Source organism: Brassica napus, chromosome A1, assembly GCF_020379485.1.
Source record: "Brassica napus cultivar Da-Ae chromosome A1, Da-Ae, whole genome shotgun sequence".
Taxonomy (NCBI): domain Eukaryota; kingdom Viridiplantae; phylum Streptophyta; class Magnoliopsida; order Brassicales; family Brassicaceae; genus Brassica; species Brassica napus.
The window spans coordinates 5,108,969-5,126,504 of record NC_063434.1 but is presented as its reverse complement, the minus strand read 5'-3'; the positions used below and the strand labels follow the sequence as shown (position 1 = coordinate 5,126,504).

At 36.8% G+C, this 17,536-nt stretch overlaps 2 protein-coding genes, 1 long non-coding RNA gene and 1 pseudogene across 6 annotated transcripts; 3 read left to right on the top strand and 1 right to left on the bottom strand.

The window, feature by feature from the left end:
- Positions 1 to 318: 318 nt before the first annotated feature.
- Positions 319 to 2,024, top strand: LOC106373196. 2 transcript variants are annotated; one of them, XR_002653819.2, is made up of 4 exons: positions 319 to 593; positions 687 to 749; positions 896 to 946; positions 1,104 to 2,024. It is a non-coding gene; the product is annotated as an uncharacterized LOC106373196 (long non-coding RNA). The 2 variants fall into 2 exon arrangements; XR_002653818.2 differs by having other exon boundaries at positions 319 to 749.
- A 451-nt stretch (positions 2,025 to 2,475) lies between these two features.
- On the bottom strand, positions 2,476 to 4,744 carry LOC106357524 (annotated as a pseudogene).
- Positions 4,745 to 8,581: 3,837 nt separating this feature from the next.
- On the top strand, positions 8,582 to 10,592 carry LOC111202136. Its single transcript, XM_022694573.2, has 5 exons — positions 8,582 to 8,788; positions 8,890 to 9,099; positions 9,176 to 9,664; positions 9,748 to 9,987; positions 10,078 to 10,592. Exons 1-5 carry the CDS (start codon positions 8,722 to 8,724, stop codon positions 10,455 to 10,457), a joined length of 1,386 nt encoding a protein of 461 aa, XP_022550294.2. The 5' UTR covers positions 8,582 to 8,721; the 3' UTR covers positions 10,458 to 10,592.
- A 217-nt stretch (positions 10,593 to 10,809) lies between these two features.
- On the top strand, positions 10,810 to 14,639 carry LOC106357515. Of its 3 annotated transcripts, none has more exons than XM_048782381.1 (9): positions 10,810 to 10,994; positions 11,071 to 11,177; positions 11,280 to 11,360; positions 11,429 to 11,508; positions 11,587 to 11,606; positions 11,670 to 11,749; positions 11,954 to 12,067; positions 13,562 to 14,295; positions 14,373 to 14,639. In XM_048782381.1, the coding sequence occupies exons 2-8, from the start codon at positions 11,104 to 11,106 to the stop codon at positions 14,025 to 14,027; spliced, it is 915 nt and encodes a 304-aa protein (XP_048638338.1). In that variant the 5' UTR covers positions 10,810 to 10,994; positions 11,071 to 11,103; the 3' UTR covers positions 14,028 to 14,295; positions 14,373 to 14,639. The 3 variants fall into 3 exon arrangements, with proteins under 3 accessions (XP_048638338.1, XP_048638337.1, XP_048638335.1); XM_048782380.1 differs by having other exon boundaries at positions 11,587 to 11,749; positions 13,562 to 13,989; positions 14,070 to 14,295; XM_048782378.1 differs by having other exon boundaries at positions 11,587 to 11,749.
- The last annotated feature ends 2,897 nt before the right edge of the window (positions 14,640 to 17,536 follow it).

The window sequence follows — 17,536 nt, the reverse complement described above, 5'->3', positions numbered from 1 at the left end:
TATATTTACCTCTTTAATGAAACCTATTTTTGTGACTTTGAGCCTTGAGTGCTACTTTGGGAACAAAAACTTGGTTTAGTGCTATTCTAGTCTTTTTCTCTATATGTTTTCAGATTCGAAATTTTTATAAATTTTTTTTGAAATTTTTTCAAATTTTCTTTTTATAATTTAAAAATACTTTTTGAAACTGTTTTTAAAATTTTTATTTTTTATTTTAGTATTATTTTTTATAAAATTTTAAATCCTAATTCCAAAACCCCACCCCTTAACTCTAAACCCTAAGGTTTGGATTAATTAACCCAAGGGGTATAAATGTATATTTACCTCTTTAATGAAACCTATTTTTGTGACTTTGAGCCTTGAATGCTACTTTGAGAACAAAAACTTGGTTTAGTGCTATTCTAGTCTTTTTCTCTTAGAAAAACTAAAGTAGGAAACAAAATCCAAAACAGATTAGATTCCATGAACAAAGGCATCAATGTCAGGCTGAGGAAGGTCATCAAGCAACGAGTCAATGCTACATCCTTCCTCAAGCAGCTTCTCATTGAATCCAAAGTCATCAGTAAACACACACTCCGGCACAATCCTGTCTTGTCCGTAAAACTCATCTTCCTTCTCCTTCTTCTTTTCCTCAACGGCCACAACATCCTTCTTCATGTTACTCTCTTTGCGTCTACTTCTTTCAGGAACAGAGGAAGACGACAAAACTCCCACATCCAGACTCTTTATGTAATCCTGCAACAGAGAAGGTCTTGGATACTTAGATCTACACTTTCTCTTAGAGAATTGTCTTCGCTCTCATGAATATCATTTCGACGTTTAGTAGAACTCAAGGAAGACTTTGTAGACATGTTCTGGCTAGCTTCATCATCATCTTGCTTCTTCTCTTTTGCAGGTTTCAAGTCAGAAGAACCACTCAACTTTGAAAACCAAGAAGAAGAAACAGGTTTCTTTCTTCCCCATCTCATCATTCCAAAGAATCTGAAAAAAGGTTTCGTGCTTTCTTTTTCTTAGGATAGACTAAAAAAACAAACGATAAAATAGGTAAGGGATGTATCTAGTGCTAACTGTTGTAATATGGTTTGGGTCGTTGTGTTTAATAGGGAGGGAGATGGAAGATGTTGGTTGAAAAAAAAAATGATAACCAAAGCCGCCTGAAGAATCCTGTGACCACTTTTGGCCTAAGAAAAGTTTTTGTGTTTATTGGTTCTGTAATCTCTTGGTATGTATTCGAATTTATACCGAAGTAGGGGACCAGCTCTATCAATCAAAAACCAAACTTCATTGTTGACAAATACTTAGGCTCTCTCTAGGTAAAAGAATCATCATATCTTTTAGTGTTAAAAACAGCTACTACAAACTAAAAGATATGATGATTCTTTTACCTAGAGAGAGCCTAAGTATTTGTCAACAATGAAGTTTGGTTTTTGATTGATAGAGCTGGTCCCCTACATGACTATAGGCTCTCTCTAGGTAAAAGAATCATCATATACTTAGGCTCTCTCTAGGTAAAAGAATCATCATATACTTAGGCTCTCTCTAGGTTACATTTACATGACTATAACAAATATGATTGGTATCGGTCCCAGTCTCTCAATCATGAAGAAGGTAAAGCTGATGGATTCAGGGTTATTTGAAAGTTAGAGATTTTGATGTGGTCCTGATTTTAGAAGAACAGCTAAAATCTTGCCATATGGGTATATCACCTACCATGAGGTATATTTTGTGTCATCCACCACCAACTTGTTCATAATTTGTTTTTGATTCTTCTAACTTCTTCTATTAGTGTACAAAATGGGGATAGAGAAGGTGTTTTCTATTATTTACATACGTTTTATGTCTCTCTTCGATTGTAAAGACTACTGAAGCATTAGCAAATTCACCCCTTTTAGGCTCTTCTTCTTTCCCATCTGAAAAAAATATAAAGGAATAATACCCATGCGGTGTCTACTACTTTCCTCACGGAAACAATAAAATGTAGTAATTATTTTTTTTGTTACAAAACAATATATATATTATCTCAACGGAACTCTACATTAAAAGTTAGAGTTGTTAAATCTATAATACCTTTAATAAATTTTATATATAATTAATTATATAAACAAAAACAAATTTTTATTAATAATATTAACTTTTTTTAAAATAAGATAATTCTTATATATTTTGTTGTTATCTTAAAACATATTTTTTAATTATAAAATTTAAAAATAAAATATATGTTTAATTAGATTATAAAATTAGATTTTTCAATTATAAAATTTTAATTAAACATATATATTTAATTAGATTTTTTTCATAAATATATATATATATATATATATGTTTGATTTAATATCTTTGAAAACATAAATAATAAGTTATTATGCTGGTTTTTGAATTAATAAAAAATAAACTAATAAATATTCCTACGAATATTTATTACCTTTAATGGTGGTTTTGGAAAACACCTAATTCCCTTTAATGCGTAAGCGTCTGTGGTTAACACGAATTTTCCTACGTATTAATGAAAGCATCTCACACCATTTCATTACAACTCTTAAGAATAGACTCAAAAACTAATCCATTTTATTTTTTGTGGTAAGAAACAAGATCCAGAAGAAACTATTACAATTGCAAAGAAGCTACAACTGACTATGACTACAGTCTACAGAATGGTCGACAAAAGAACAAAACACCTTTATCTTGATGGAGATCTCGTCGACAGACATTTCCCGCACGACACGAGTTTCAATAACGCCCGTGGCCTTGTCCTTCTTATTCCCATCTTCAACCTCGTTGCCTACAGTTCCAAAGTTTCCATATCTTAACCATAACAGAACACAGTTTTAATTTTCACATAAGATAAAAAGAGGTGTTGCTACCTTGCGACGTGTGCCTCTTGAGGTTTTCCAGCATAGCAAGCTTCTTGATCTTGTTTCAAGCCAAATACAAAACATTTTTACCAAGTGATCTTATATGTTTGATTGAGTGTTTCCGAGATTCTTACAGATTCTCTTGTTCCAGCTTCTCAGCGATAGACATGGCTTTTCGTTTAGATCAGCTGTTTTGGAGTGTGCATCCATCAGCTTGCTGAATCATATGAGCCAACGAGACCTTACCCCTCACAATGCTTTGGCTTGCTTCCATATGTTTACTTCTAGCTCGAGTCAACCCGGATGAACCAACTCGCTCTGTCCTTTCCTCCTCTTGCTTCTGTTGTTGATGCCGTCTTCCATTAGATTCAATGACTTCAACTATCTCACTTCTCCCGCTTCCATTCATGTTGTGATCTTGTCCAACCAGTGCTAAAGATGATCTTGACCAGTTGTTTCTTGTGTCTCTCTTTGTCTCGCTTGTGATCTCTATAGTTACCGGAGACTCGAGAACCGCCTCAAACGCTTGCATGATATGCCCACGGAACTTCTCAGCCGTTGATTTTAACGGTGAGCTGAACACTGAGTGCACTGTAGGAGCTGCACCAACAACACCCAGAAAATAAAAAACTTGGCATCAAAGTACGGATTTTAATATCAAATGCATTTACCTGAACCGAGACTAAGAGAGACGATTCTTCCTTCTTTATAAAGAAACTCTCTCAAACCGTTAACTCTTAAGCTTCTCAATAACTTCTAACCAAATCTCTTCAACCTGCCGGTCGGTTTTTTCTAGTGTCTCCTCTTTTCCTGTCTAAACCCAGAACTTTTTTCCCCTGCTGCTGCATCGCTTGAAGGATCAAGATGGTGATCTGAGCTTTCTCTTTCTCTACCTCCATTGTTCTCTAACGGCAACGGAGTTCGGTTTAAGCTAGAGTCCGCAGTGGAAGAATGGTGAAGCAAGTAGTTCTGATCAGGAGCCAGGTGAAGCAAGGCGGCTGTGAGCCAAGTCAGCTTATCGTTTGATACTCTAAGCTGCTTCTCTGCTTCAGATAGAGTCTTGAGAGCTTGTCTCAGCTTCTCCATATCTTCTTTAGATACTAAAAATGGTAAACAAAGTGGATCAGAAAACAAAAGAACAAAGGGAGAAAGCTGTTGTAAAATGTCCGAAACTCACATGGTTGCCGTCAGAAAAACTTTCTTCTATGCTGATCTTTAGTGAGGTCATAGCTACCCGCGAGAATGTCTGTTATGACCGTTGCAAGCTGTGACATTAAAGCCAATGGTTCCACACTTGTTTCCATAATAGTTCTTAGCTTTTTCACAGTGTTTACAGTATCTGCAGATAAAGCTAAATCAAGAAGATCCATTTACTTCTCGTCAGAAACAAGCCCAAACAAAAGAAACGAATGTCAAATGGAGAAGTATACATAAAATAAAGTTGTTACTTTATTAATGCTTACCAGTTCCTGAACCAAAGGAACAGAGATCCTCTGTCCTAACAAACTCAGCATCTCTTAAAGAACCATCTGATCTCGAAGCTATAAGCTTCAAAGCATCTTTCTCTATCTCAATCTCTTCCTTTGACGCAATCAACTGCAAGGAGTAGACGATATCTGCGTCTCTGAGCTTGGGGAAAAAGAACTTCTGGCACCACGATATGATCACATGAGGCAACAGATTAAGACTAGAACACACGAGGATAAAGATGGCGCTGCTCGGTCCACCACTTTGGACACAGCACTCCAGCAATCAGATGACAAGGTGTCGCAATCATCAGAGATGAAAACACGAGGGGACTGCGATGTCACATTGTTGTTACCGTCAAGCAAATTCTCGAAGTCGAACTTCCCTACAAGACCAACTTCTCGATTGTTCCAGCTTTTACCCATTTCGTGTGAAACACATGAGCTGCACACACCACAAGGCTTCTGTTGTTCTGAAGAGTGACAGTTGAGAGCCCTTGCAAGATGTCTTCCCCGTTCCGTTTGGACTGTGGAACACATTAATAGTCCAAGCTTCCGTCTTGCAACTGCGTTGGAAAGAGCTTGCACAACCAGGTTATGCCCCACGAGATCCCTGAATGTTTAGGCATGTATCTCTCCGTGAGACTCTGATGCTGATGCTGATCTCGATTCCGAGCGTTTCCATGACTCTTCTTCTTGTGCGACCTTCCTTCTGAAGCAAGACCAGAATCTTCTTCGTTCTTGAGCAAGTTGTCTGCAAAGATCCCTAACTCTCCCGAGTAGTCACGCATCCATCCTTCATTCTCTGCACTAGAAACTAGTGAAGGAAGCGCCTGGCCGCCATCAGAGCAGATGAAAGAGCTCGAGTCATCATCATCATATTAGAACCATTCCTCTCATTGGATTCACCTTTTCTTCCCTTTGAATCAGACATTCCACAAGCCAAACTCCTACCCGCCTTATCCAGAAATTTAACTCAACACCATAAGGAGGATACGTGTATGAAGGTGGACCAAGAAACAATTCCAAAGTTTCGAAAAAAAAAACACACAAAAGAAAGAAAGCGTTCCACAAATTAATGTTATATCCACCAACTTAACACAAACCACAAAAGGGTTAGCAAAGTTTGGTCTACATATGACGATTAGAAAATTCCCCAAATCAGAGTAAGGCAACAAGTTCCCCAAATGAAACGCTACTTTCTGCGACCCCCACTCCCACTCCCAGTCCCAGCCACAGTCTTACTGCTCCCAGCCACATTCTAGCTGCTCCAAGCCACATTGCCGTGCCGAAGTCCACCTCCGGATATCATTTGCCCCGCATTATCTTCAGAGGACCATGTCCAAGCCACTTTTGCACTTACACGGAGAGTACGATTTGAGTTTTTGGGCTCAGCGAGCATGAGGTACGAGTCAGGGAATTCTTCAAAGCAACTGAGGTAATCGCCATCGCCTGCAATGATTAGTATAGGCCTTTTTTCCGGTTGTCCCAGTTGAAGACATAGGTCAGTTGTCAAATACTTGTCCGCCACATCAGTAGATCTCATTATCCTTACTGAAACACAATAGATGAAAAACTTACTTCAGAAAAAGCAAATGAGAATCAGGAGTGGAAAACACACAAATATCTTTTTTACCTTTCGTTTCACCTGGTTTGTCCAACAACGGGAAACTCAGCTTGACATGCAACAGATTCTTTTGGGATACAAACATAGTCGATGCCGTGCTTTCTTTCTGAGGGTAGATTGGGACCGTAAGCTGTAAGCGTGTTTAGCATGAATCTACTGTCGTGCTGCTTCAAGGCTGTGTTAATGAAGCTTACGAGGGATTCAATAGGATAACCTATGGGGAGATCTGCGTTTTCCTTATCCCACAGGCCATTGACAAGAACAGTGTCGGGATTAGAAGGGACTTTGCTCATTATCACAGACTCAGGGCGTTCCAGAAGAGTACTGTTTCATTCAAAAACGAATTTACGAATATCAATAACCATTCTTTTACGATTACGAAGATTCATCTAACACACAATTCCGGTCGGGTAAGAGATGGATCGAGATCTTACCGGAACCAAAATCGATGATCTTGCCTTCGCCCAGAGTTCCGTTCCACAGAGATGACGATGAGAAACGGAGACCTACTTTCACGAAAATCAATTACCATTCTATTACGAAGATTCATCTAACAAACAATTCCGGGTAAGAGATAGGAGAGGATCTTACCGGAACCAAAATCGATCATCTTGCTTCGCCCACAGAGATGACGATGAAAGATGGAGACCTCCTCCTCTCACGAAAATTAGATTTAGATCTCTTTAGGCGGGTGGGGAGATGTTCTTATTGGGCCTCTCGAGTATTCTTATTAGGCCTCTGATGTTTGGTTTAGATTGGTTCACTTTACTATGGTTTGGTTCGGTGCTCTATATTCTCGCAGGAACACACACGCACGCACCTATACCAATTTAAATTTTGAGAAAGCTTTCTTCGTCGTTACAGTCTGGCTGAGAAAGCGACACCTCATCGAGACAAATCCTCTCATACCAATATATATCTCATAATACAATCTCAAAAGGACCTTTTTGTTCTTTTAATTTTATATGTCAAACGAAAAATCATAAAATTAAAATGGAAACGTTAATATTTTTTATTTGATTTATAGAATTTGATAAAAAATATTTCAAAAATCCAAAAACGTTGTTTGCCATATTTTCAAAAAAATTATCAAAATATGATTAAAAACGATTTTAAAATATTTTTTTCTGAATTTGAAAGGTATAAAATTTAAATATTTGCCCATAGGTTCACTAATCCATAGGGGGGTTAGGGTTTAGTTTTGATGAGCGAGAATGATTTGATTTGGAAGTTTGGATTTTGATCAAAAAATGAATTATGAAATATGGGCATAGGAGACTCTAGGAACCCATAGAAGATTTGGCATTTTACATTTGGGACACACGAGAAGTTGGCTCGGTCTGTGCTCCACTTCGAACTTCAACCTGAGTTAAATCACTTGCGAGATATCTGTACTTTAAGACCTTCTTCCAAATCCAAAAGCCCAAGCTACTTTTTTCATTTGTTTGCCATAAAGAACCTTTTCTTATCAAATAACGCTTCACCCAACGAACCCATAAAGAATCTGCAGAGAAAAGGCGCCGCCTGAGCCAACTTCTCGCGTGCCCCAAAGATGACATAAAACTGTAGAAATGTGGTGGCAAGGTAAACAACAAACTGATTTAAGAGGGATGGCATGTTAAGGGATTACTTGATTTTGTTGGTCACAAGTCAACATTTGTATTCATTTAGTTTTGTTATTAGTCTTGAAATGAAGATCAAAATTATCTTCAGAGTCGTGTCTACCATATTTAGAAAGGCATTTACCACATGCGCCCTCGATTATACAAAAGTTTTTAAGGCCCCCAATTTAGCCTAAATGAGTTGTATAATAGAGGTTTTGATTTTGAGTATCAAAACCCATTGTTAGTAATCTACGTTCGAATGATTCAATACATTTTTGTTTTTCTTTTTCATGTTTTAATTTTTTTTTGGTTGAATTTCAAGCTTTTATGTAAAAGCAACCAATATTTTTAAACCGAAAAGAAATTACAAATAGAACAAAAGATTTGAATCCAAAACAATAAAAAGTAATCTGTTAAATATTTTGAATTAAAAAACAATTTTATGGGAAAAGATTAGGAAAAAAAAACTTAAATAATTTAAATATGTTTTTATTGAATTGTCTTCAATCATTCGGTGACCATATCGTGCATTGTTTAATTTTCGTTCAGTATCATCATCCTTTTAACACAATTATATTTCTTTTCTTCTTTTTCGTTGTTGGTAATAGTATAAAAATTTTAGACTATACTTTTGTTTTCATTCTTTTATATTGTTCGAAAACTATATCAAATACATATAAAAAATTATATTGAAGGGTCTTGGTTTTAAAACTTGCTTTAAGTTTCTAGAAACCTTCACACGGCACTGATTATGACTGCAAGCTTGCGTTTATGGGTTGGGATTTAGAAAGACATAGCTAAACTGTATAATAGAACAAATAAAATATTAATCTACATAAAATACTTTCATATCGCAAAATGTTTTTAAAAAAAAAATAGTGCAGGCAGTGCCACTAGTGGGATGCGAACGGACGTTAAGTCTTCTTCTCCCAAAAGCTGCTTGTAGACCAACCAAATAAATCACACGAGGCCCATTTATGGGCCCATTTTGGCAAGGATTCAGAAACACATATCATCCCCAAGAGAAAAAAAAAGCACAGATCTGACGGTTGAGAATATGGCAACACGCTTATTTGAGATCCAAAGCATGCGAGGCAGATAGATAGATAATCTCAGCCACGAGAGAAGAAAAAAAAAAAAAACCCCTCTCTGATCCGGAACACACAGATTCGATGGCTCTCGAGAAAGGCTCCGATCATCCTCATCGTGGAACCATGGGCGAAGGCGAGTATTTCTCCGGTAAAGATCTCTGTGTCCATCTCTAAATCTTAGATTGAAATTGTTTGTTAGATTTGGATCCGTCGTAGTTATGTTATGCCCCCCGTTGTCCTTTCTCTTAGGGAATGATTATACAATGGTCTTCTGGAACATGGATGACTATCCAATCCCTGTTGGCATGGATGATTTTGGTTCTATACGTATCAATATCATAGAAGCTCTTGAACGATTTGGATATCATGGAGAGACTGATGTCAATGTGCACTGTGCGCAACTTGAGTGCGACGTAAGGGATGAGTTAAGCAAGGCCAGAATCGATTACTTACCTGAGGGTAAGCACTTTCTTTAATTATTATCATTATTATGATTATGTCCAATCTGTAACTTGTAGTTGTTGTTTCTCTATAGCTACCAAGGTTTACCTGACTTCGACTGCCAAAGTGTGTTCTCTGGATATGACTGCTTTTTTGGTTCGCATAGCGTTACCTCAACCTCCAATTAATATCGCAGTAATCGCAAAACCAAAAGCGGAGTTAGTTAGGGTTCTCAAGTGTTTGAAATCGAGGGGTCACACACTTATGCTAATTCATCCGCCTGATGGTGAACAACTTAGCTTTAGTGTAGATACGTTGCTTGCTCATGCACATCTCGGTGATAGCAAAGAAGAAGAAGATCATCCCTCCCAGGGCGAAGAAGAAGATCATCTCTCCAAGGGCGAAGAAGAAGATCATCTCTCCAAGGGCGAAGAAGAAGATCATCTCTCCAAGGGCGAAGAAGACACCTCTGTTGGACTTGGCCCCTACTACTACTACTGCCAATACCTCTCTCAGAAGGCTGAAAAAGAAAAAGAAAAAGAAGAAGAAGTAGAAGATCCCTACAAGATCTTAGATTTCCTCGGTAAGACCATCATCCCAATTTGTTTTAGATTTCATCTGTCAGATAGCATTTAAAACTCGTTTTTTTTTTTTGCATGGATCCAGAGCCTATCAGACCCTCCGTCAAAGGGGCTATGACAGCCGTCTTCTGGGATGCTCAGTATTGCCCATTCCCTCCTGGTTCCACTGCTGATGAGATCTACAACTCTATCGAATTAGCTCTTGTGAAAAGGAAGTTTACTAATAAGACTACAATCTGGGCCTATCTTGGTGATGATGACAAGAACGGTTCTGCCTTACTGGGTGACAAGACTTGGGCCTCCAGAATCTACTTTTTTTCCGCAGGTGATTTCATTTCCACTTGTTTTCTTCTTTATATCTACTACTATATGTAACCCTCCTATACTCTCTCACTTCCATTTATCTTTATGTCAGGGGATAAAGCCTCGAGACGTATTAGAATGACAAATGACATTTGTTTTTGGGCACATGAATCAAGTTGTCAACCAGTTCGTGAAAGTTTGTTCATAGTCTCTGATCAATTCAGAGGTGATCTCTACTACGTCGAGCTGCTTCACAATTTGGTGCCCGCATGTTTGCATCTTTTCTGCATAACTCCGACTCAGGACATCAATAAACCAGAAAGCCCTGAATGGCCAGAATTGTTTTTTGATAAAGGAGCATATCGTTTGCTGTTGGAAATAAGCGAAATCCCTGCTGCATGTTCTTGTTCCAAAAAGCGTAAAACCGATGCAGGAATGCTCGTTACGATGGAGGACGAAGAAGAAACAAGTGGCATGGAGTCTAACGAATGAGCAGCGCTTACAGTGTGAGTTTAGTCTCTATGTTTTATTGGGTTTACGTGGTGTGTTTTCTGTTTTTGGTTTGAACGTTTCTATTTTTCTTTTTTTGCAATGGATTATCAGAGTTAAAAATAAAGTTTCTAAAGATTTTACGCATGCAAACAATAATATTTAATGTTTTTCATTAAAAAACATTTCATTCATTGATAACAACAAAGATCAAGGCTACGGAGAGAGAGAGAGAGAGAGAGGCAAGTCCTTGGGAAAAAAACACCAGACCGTTTTTCCTTTTTAAAGAATCAACTACGTGTAGTTTTCGAGTCGTCAAACGGTATGCAGTGTAAAGGAAATGTTACGGCGTTGAGGCGGCAAGTGACAGTGTGGGGTCCAGCTACGGTTAAAGGAACTCGATTACTCTAGCGTCACGTGCGGTTATTTATAAGCTGCGTACGTGTCTAATTATGAGAGGGTTAAAGTGTAACTTTTGTCACTGCGGGGTATCGTTAGCAGCGCTCCTTGCACACTCCCTCTCCCTCTCCCTCGATCACTGTAACCTTCTACATGCTCTCATGACGTTGTTAATAAAAAGAGCTCTAAACATGTTGTAAACGCTTTTCTTCTTCAGATTCCAGAGACGCGACGAGTCGATTCTCTGTGTATGTGGGGGAGGAGCTGGAGAATGTCTTACTCTCATCAGAAACGCGCCGGAAAAGCTCGGTTAGAGCTGATATGGTGAGTCAAGCTTCAATCGCTACTTTTATTTGAAATTTCTGTGTTCACTAGTGAGATACAAAGATTGTAATCACAATCTGGTTTGTTTTTGTAATGCTGTAGCGAATCTTCGAGGAAGGCGGCTGCGTTGCACGCGAAGATCAATGGGAAGGAACTGGATAAGCCCGATATCACTCAAACCTGGTGAGCAAACATTTATTTTTATGTTCATTCAAAACTATCGATGAATGCTATTGTTTTCTCTCTCACAGCGAAGAGATTCTCAACTCGTCGGTTCCAGTGGCTCTCAGTCTCGTTGACGAGAGGAAAGTAGTAAAGCAGCATCTATTAGGTAATTTTCGGATTCAAATCATATTCTCGATTCAACTTGTCTTCTCCTCTAACCGGGTTTTCTTTGATTGGTTTTCAGAGGACGTAACTAGCCTTCGGGTAATCAAACTAATTTCTTTTGGTTTTATATTTTTTTACTTGGATTTGTTTGTCTTTTCTCAGGTAGAAGAAACTAATGGAGCTTGGCGCACAAAAGCTATTCCCGATCCCACTTTACTGCCTCAAGGAAGAACCTATGCGAGGTATCTTCTTCTTTTTGCCTTTCTCTGGTACATAATCAAGCCTGTACATAATGCTACCCTTCGGTTCCAATGAGATTCTGATGGGTAAATAGTTTAGCTCATCATTGTTCCCTTAATATTTCAGCTCCTCACATCCTTGTTTTGATAAGGTTAGTGCTACCATTGCAGAAAAGATAAGCAAGCTTGGTTTTTGCTTATTTGTAGGAAAGAAGCTGTTACGTTGCTTAAGAAAGCGGATTTTGGGAATTTTGATCAAAAGTGGCAGCACAAGGAGAAACAAAGAGCAGGTTCAGGAGAAGGTGGCAATACAGGTGCTTGGTAAGTCCAAAAGTTCTCATTCATTTTTATAGGTAGCAACTTGTAGTCTCTCACTTAGCTGACGTATTCTGTTGATAGCAATCCCTGTATCATAATCCTCCCTCTCAAACAACCTTGTCCACAAGGTTTAAAAGATGGGAACCCTTTCTACATATGAGAGATGGTTAGAGTGCTAGTCAGCTTCTCAAACTCACAGCCTGGAGTATGATCTCTGATGATGCAGCTTCTCTGCTCTTTCTTCTACTGACTGTAAAATTTTGACTCTTTATTTATATTCTCAGTCTTGCGCTTCCATCTATGCCACACTTCTGTAGTGACCTGCAACACTTCCTTGAATTTGTATTTAAAGTGCCAAGTCTTGGAACACTTCCTTTTATGCTCAATCTGTCTAACAAACTCTCAATCTATTTTCTGCTTAATCCTAAGAGGAAAGGAGCTCTGTTTTTATAAGTAGCAACTTGTAGTCTCTCACTTAGCTGACGTGTCCTGTGACGTGTCGGTTGATAGCAATCACCATACCTAACTCTTGAGAATTTCCTTCATCATCAACTTCTTTGCCTTCTCACCATAACCGATTATGCTCATGAGCTTCTTGTGCTTCACGCCTCTTCTCTTGTTTTTGAGGCATCTCCTCTTATGGTTCCTTTTCCTTCTCCTTGAGCCCTGGGCTCCATCTTCTTGTTCACCACGTGAGCTTGTGTGGCTTCTTTGTCTTTGTTGTTTCTTGTTCATCTGTTTGGTTCTACTTCGATCACTGCTTATCCAACCGGTTCGTGCTCCCTTTCGTTCTTACGTGAGCTTCATTTATCTCGCTTAAGTTTTGCTTTGATCATTGCTTTCTTTCACCATCATGTGCCCTCTAATTCTTCAAATCACCACCTCGGCTTCTTAAGCCTTAGAATCTTTGATTCTTTGAACCTTCACCTTGATTTCTGACCAAGGCTCTCCCATCTTCAGCTTTGAACATCTCTGGTTCTTCAGCTTCAAACATTGATTTAGACTTCATTGGCTTCATTGTTCAGTTGCTGTTTATCTCCTCCATATCTCTGATGGTTGAGAATATCCAGCAACTCCCACAGCTTCCTTGATCATCTTTGATCTCCACCATTGTCTTCTTCCTTCTTCTTTATTCATGTTTCCCTCTGGGAGACAACTTTCTTCTTTGTTCATGTGCCTCAGGTTCTTCTCTTGTAGCCTTATTTACTCCAGCACCATGTGAAACCACTGTTCTTCTCAAGCCGCCTTTTTCTCACGTTCCCAGCTGCATGAAGAGCTCCATTATGGTTGGCTTCATCTCATTCTTCTTATCTTGTTTAGCTTTCTTCTTCTCCACCTTGACAGGTCCCCTCATCAATATCCAGAAACACCTTTTCTTCTTCTCGCACATCTTCTTCTTCTTCTTTTTTGTAGCTTCTTCTAAGCTACTCTTCTTTGTTCTTCTTTTCTTGGATATTTAATAAGGTTTAGTCTCAACAATTATGAATTTTTTAATAGGAGTGAACATGGAAGCAAACAGGACATAGGCAGCTCAAGCACCACCAAGAGTTATGTTGATTCCAAAGGGAGATATGTTGATCAATTAGGATTTACTTGGATTGGAACACCTGAAATCGATGACGAATCTACACCTCCTGCCGTTAAATCTACACCTCCTGGCGTTAAGGAAACAACAATAGACGCTTTTGTGGATATGGAGACCTTGAAATTTACAAGTACTGAGAATGTTTTTCTTCTACGGCCTCAGATCTCCACGATACTAGACGATATGGGAGATGATACGGTCAAGTACAAGCTTGTAAACATCAAATCATTTCTCATCCAACGCAAGAATAACTTCGCTAAGTCGGTGTCTATAGTAAGTAATTTTTCCAAGGTATATCCTCCAAGACGGCTAGTATGTGGTCCGTGTAAACAAGATTCAAGTAAGATGCTTAAATTATTTTTTATGCTTACATTTTGATTTAAATACATATTATTATTATTATTTTTTACTATCTGAAAGAAATCTTCCCGCTGGAGAAAAAATGCCTCTTCTAGACCTAGAAATGATCAGAAAAATTTCTGTTTATGCTATGACACCTGGAAGAAAGGCAGTAATGATCATATCCAATGACCTCTACTTAACTTCTACTTTTGCCGACAAACTGCGGGCACAGTATAATGAGTTGACTGTTATTACTCCATCAGTTGGATGCATGATACCCGTTGACATGTATAGGAAAAAAACGGTAAATGATTTAAACAAAACGTCTTTTTAAAAATATTATTATATTGCTTCAATAATTTTATTTTCCCGATTGTTTAGGCTTCTGATGTTAGGCCACGCAACGTTCAGAGGGGTGCACGCAACGTTCAGAGGGGTGGGGACTAGTCTGTTTGGTTTCTACTCGTTTATTTCAAACTCTGGTTTGACTTTCATGAACAAAAGAACACCAAATGCAGTTTGTATTTCCATAAAACGTTTTCCAACAGACATCACAGTGGTATGTGTCTCTGATAACTTGTAGTGTCCATGAATAAATTTCTCCCCAGTGGTTTGTTGTTTTATGTCGATATGTGCAGATTGATCCTAGTTGCTGTTCATGAGTTCATTAAGCGGACTTCTCCCATAAACTTGATTTTTTTTTATATGATTGATATTATACATCTTTAACATTTACCTATATTAAATATTTGATTAATATGATATTTTAAAATAAAAGGTTTATTTTTTAGTTTAGATATTGTTCTGAACCATCAATTGTATTAACTGTTTTTTAGAGATAGCCTTAGATAGCCTTAAATCAAAAATGTAAATATAAAATCCTTAAATTTTTAGATAATTTTCCTTTTTATGTTAAAATGTTTTTAAATAGAAACACTACACTAATATATTATTTTGGAAAGCCATCCAAAACATATCACATACTTTCTAAAATCTATAATATATTATTTACATTTAAATAAATCTATGTGATCATTTACGACAAATATTTTCCTTAACCTAGCAGTTAAACCACTACTCTCTCACTGTGTATTTTAATGTTCCTTGCTTTTTTTTTTTTTTTCCGTCTGGTATTTTATTATAACACCAAAAAAGTTACAACAGCCCAAAACATTATTCAGAAAACGAAAGGCTCATAGACAAGGCAACACAACAACCCTAGACCTACACATGGCCCAACAACTAAACCATCGAAAAAAAAAAATGGTTCCAGCGCCGTCATCTTCTTCTCCACGTGTAATGAGAAAAAAAAAATGGAATCGACACGCGTCAAGAACAGCAAACACCTCCTCCAAACCACCGCCGTGAGATTCAAGCCGGAGCTTTCTGTTCACCGGAGACGATCCACGCGTCAAAACTCGAACTGCCGAGGACACGTGTTGCTTTACGGAGAACCAACCACCAATCTCCACCGACGGGAACTCTTTCAACTGTTTCCGGTAAACCACCGGAAGTCTATCAAACGGATAATGAAGAAAGCCTCACTCAGAGCGATCTTCCCAATATCCTAACCTCACACCAGATCGACGCTTCAAAGCTAATTCAGTCATCTACAATCCACCCAACATCTAACAGAGATGTGAGAAGAGAGACAGTTGAGCGAGTAACAAACGGAAGCGTCAATCAACGATAACCGGGAAATTCCGGTGAGAAGCCGCCGTCGCCATCGAACACGACGCGGAAAACAAAGCCGGACAACTCCGTCAAGGTGAACGCGAGCCGCCAGAAACAGAAGTCGGATATACTCGTCAAACCGACCGAGATATACCAGAGTCAACAGTCACCGAAGAAGAACGGCGACGGACAAAGCTTCATCTCATTTTTTTCTTCGTGAAGGATTTTGAGGAGAGAACGAAGAAGAGAGAGAGAAACTTTTCACAATGTTCCTTGCTTCGGTTCGATTCCTCTCGAACGCTTTTTATTTAATGAGATAGAAAAGGTATTGGTTATATCCTTTTAGTTAAAGCAATAAACAGGTGTAGCACACTTGGCCTAGTGGTGGTCACGCACACTAAGTATCCTGTTCCGATTTTTCACTGGTTAAACACGTGGTGCATGCAAATTTCTTATTTTTTTTTGTTCTCAAAATTATACATTACAATTTTAAACTTACGAAAAATATAGATATCAAATCTTTAGTTTTTGATATTATTTTCTTTTTTTTCGTTAAAATTTTGCTAGATAGAAACATCACATTAATATATTATTTTGGAAAACTATCCAAAATATATCACATGTTTTACAAAATCAATAATATATTAATGTTTAAACTAGATTTTGATCCGCGCTTTTTTTTTTATTTTAAAATTAAATTATTTATTTTTATATATTTCTATATAAGATGATGTAGGTTTGTGTACATTTATCCGAGTGCACTGAACCGTACCAAATTGGAAAAAAATCCAAAATTAAGCTGAATTTCATAAATAACTAAGCATATTATATATATCTTTGGAATCAAAAAATAGAAACCGAACTAAAAACCAAATGAGTACTTAAATTTTTAAAATACAAATTATATATCTATTTAACATAACTAAACCATTAAAAAAATTTATACTATTAATGAAACTATACATGGTAATGTTCACGTTATGTGTAAATATGTTTGAATAATCTGTTATATATTCATGGAGATTTATTGTTACAGTAATTATATAATATATCATGAGAAAATAATAAATGAGTTTATTTAAAGGGCAATTGTCAATAATAGCACATTTTGAAGTTTATGTCTCAAAAATAGCACTAGAAGGAGAAAGTCACAAAAATGACATTCATTAAAGGGTAAAATATCCATAATACCCTTGGTTTAAAATTAAATAAGCAAACAAAAATAAATAAAAATAAATAAAATAAAAATAAAAAAATGAAAAAAAAGAAATTTTTTTTTTATAGTTTCAGATTATATGTTTTCAGATTCAAAATTTTTATAATATTTTTTTTCAAAATTTTTTTTTTCAAAATTTTTTTTTTTTTCAAATTTTCTTTTTATAATTTAAAAATACTTTTTGAAACTGTTTTTAAAATTTTTATTTTTTTATTTTAGAATTTATTTTTTATAAAATTTTAAACCCTAATTCCAAAACCCCACCCCTTAACTCTAAACCCTAAGGTTTGGATTAATAACCCAAGGGGTATAAGTGTATATTACCTCTTTAATGAAATCTATTTTTGTGACTTTTAACCTTGAGTGCTATTTTGGGAACAAAAACTTGGTTAGTGCTATTTTAGTCTTTTTCTCTTATTTAAATTATGTAAAGTATTTATATAGTTAGAAAAAGGGCAATTGTCAATAATAGCACCTTTTAAAGTTTATGTCTCAAAAATAGCACTAAAAGGAGAAAGTCACAAAAATGACATTCATTAAAGTGTAAAATATCTCTAATACCCTTGGTTTAAAATTAAATAAACAAACAAAAATAAATAAAAATAAATAAAATTCAAAAAATAAAAAAAATTAAAAAAAAATAATTTTTTTTATA

Coding starts and splice junctions, on each gene's coding strand:
- LOC111202136 (XM_022694573.2), top strand. CDS start 8,722: ATGGCTCTCGAGAAAGGCTCCGATCATCCTCATCGTGGAACCATGGGC. Junction 8,789..8,889: donor CGAAGGCGAGTATTTCTCCG/GTAAAGATCTCT, acceptor CCTTTCTCTTAG/GGAATGATTATACAATGGTC. Junction 9,100..9,175: donor AATCGATTACTTACCTGAGG/GTAAGCACTTTC, acceptor GTTTCTCTATAG/CTACCAAGGTTTACCTGACT.
- LOC106357515 (XM_048782378.1), top strand. CDS start 11,104: ATGTGGGGGAGGAGCTGGAGAATGTCTTACTCTCATCAGAAACGCGCC. Junction 11,361..11,428: donor CCCGATATCACTCAAACCTG/GTGAGCAAACAT, acceptor TCTCTCTCACAG/CGAAGAGATTCTCAACTCGT. Junction 11,509..11,586: donor AGTAAAGCAGCATCTATTAG/GTAATTTTCGGA, acceptor ATTGGTTTTCAG/AGGACGTAACTAGCCTTCGG.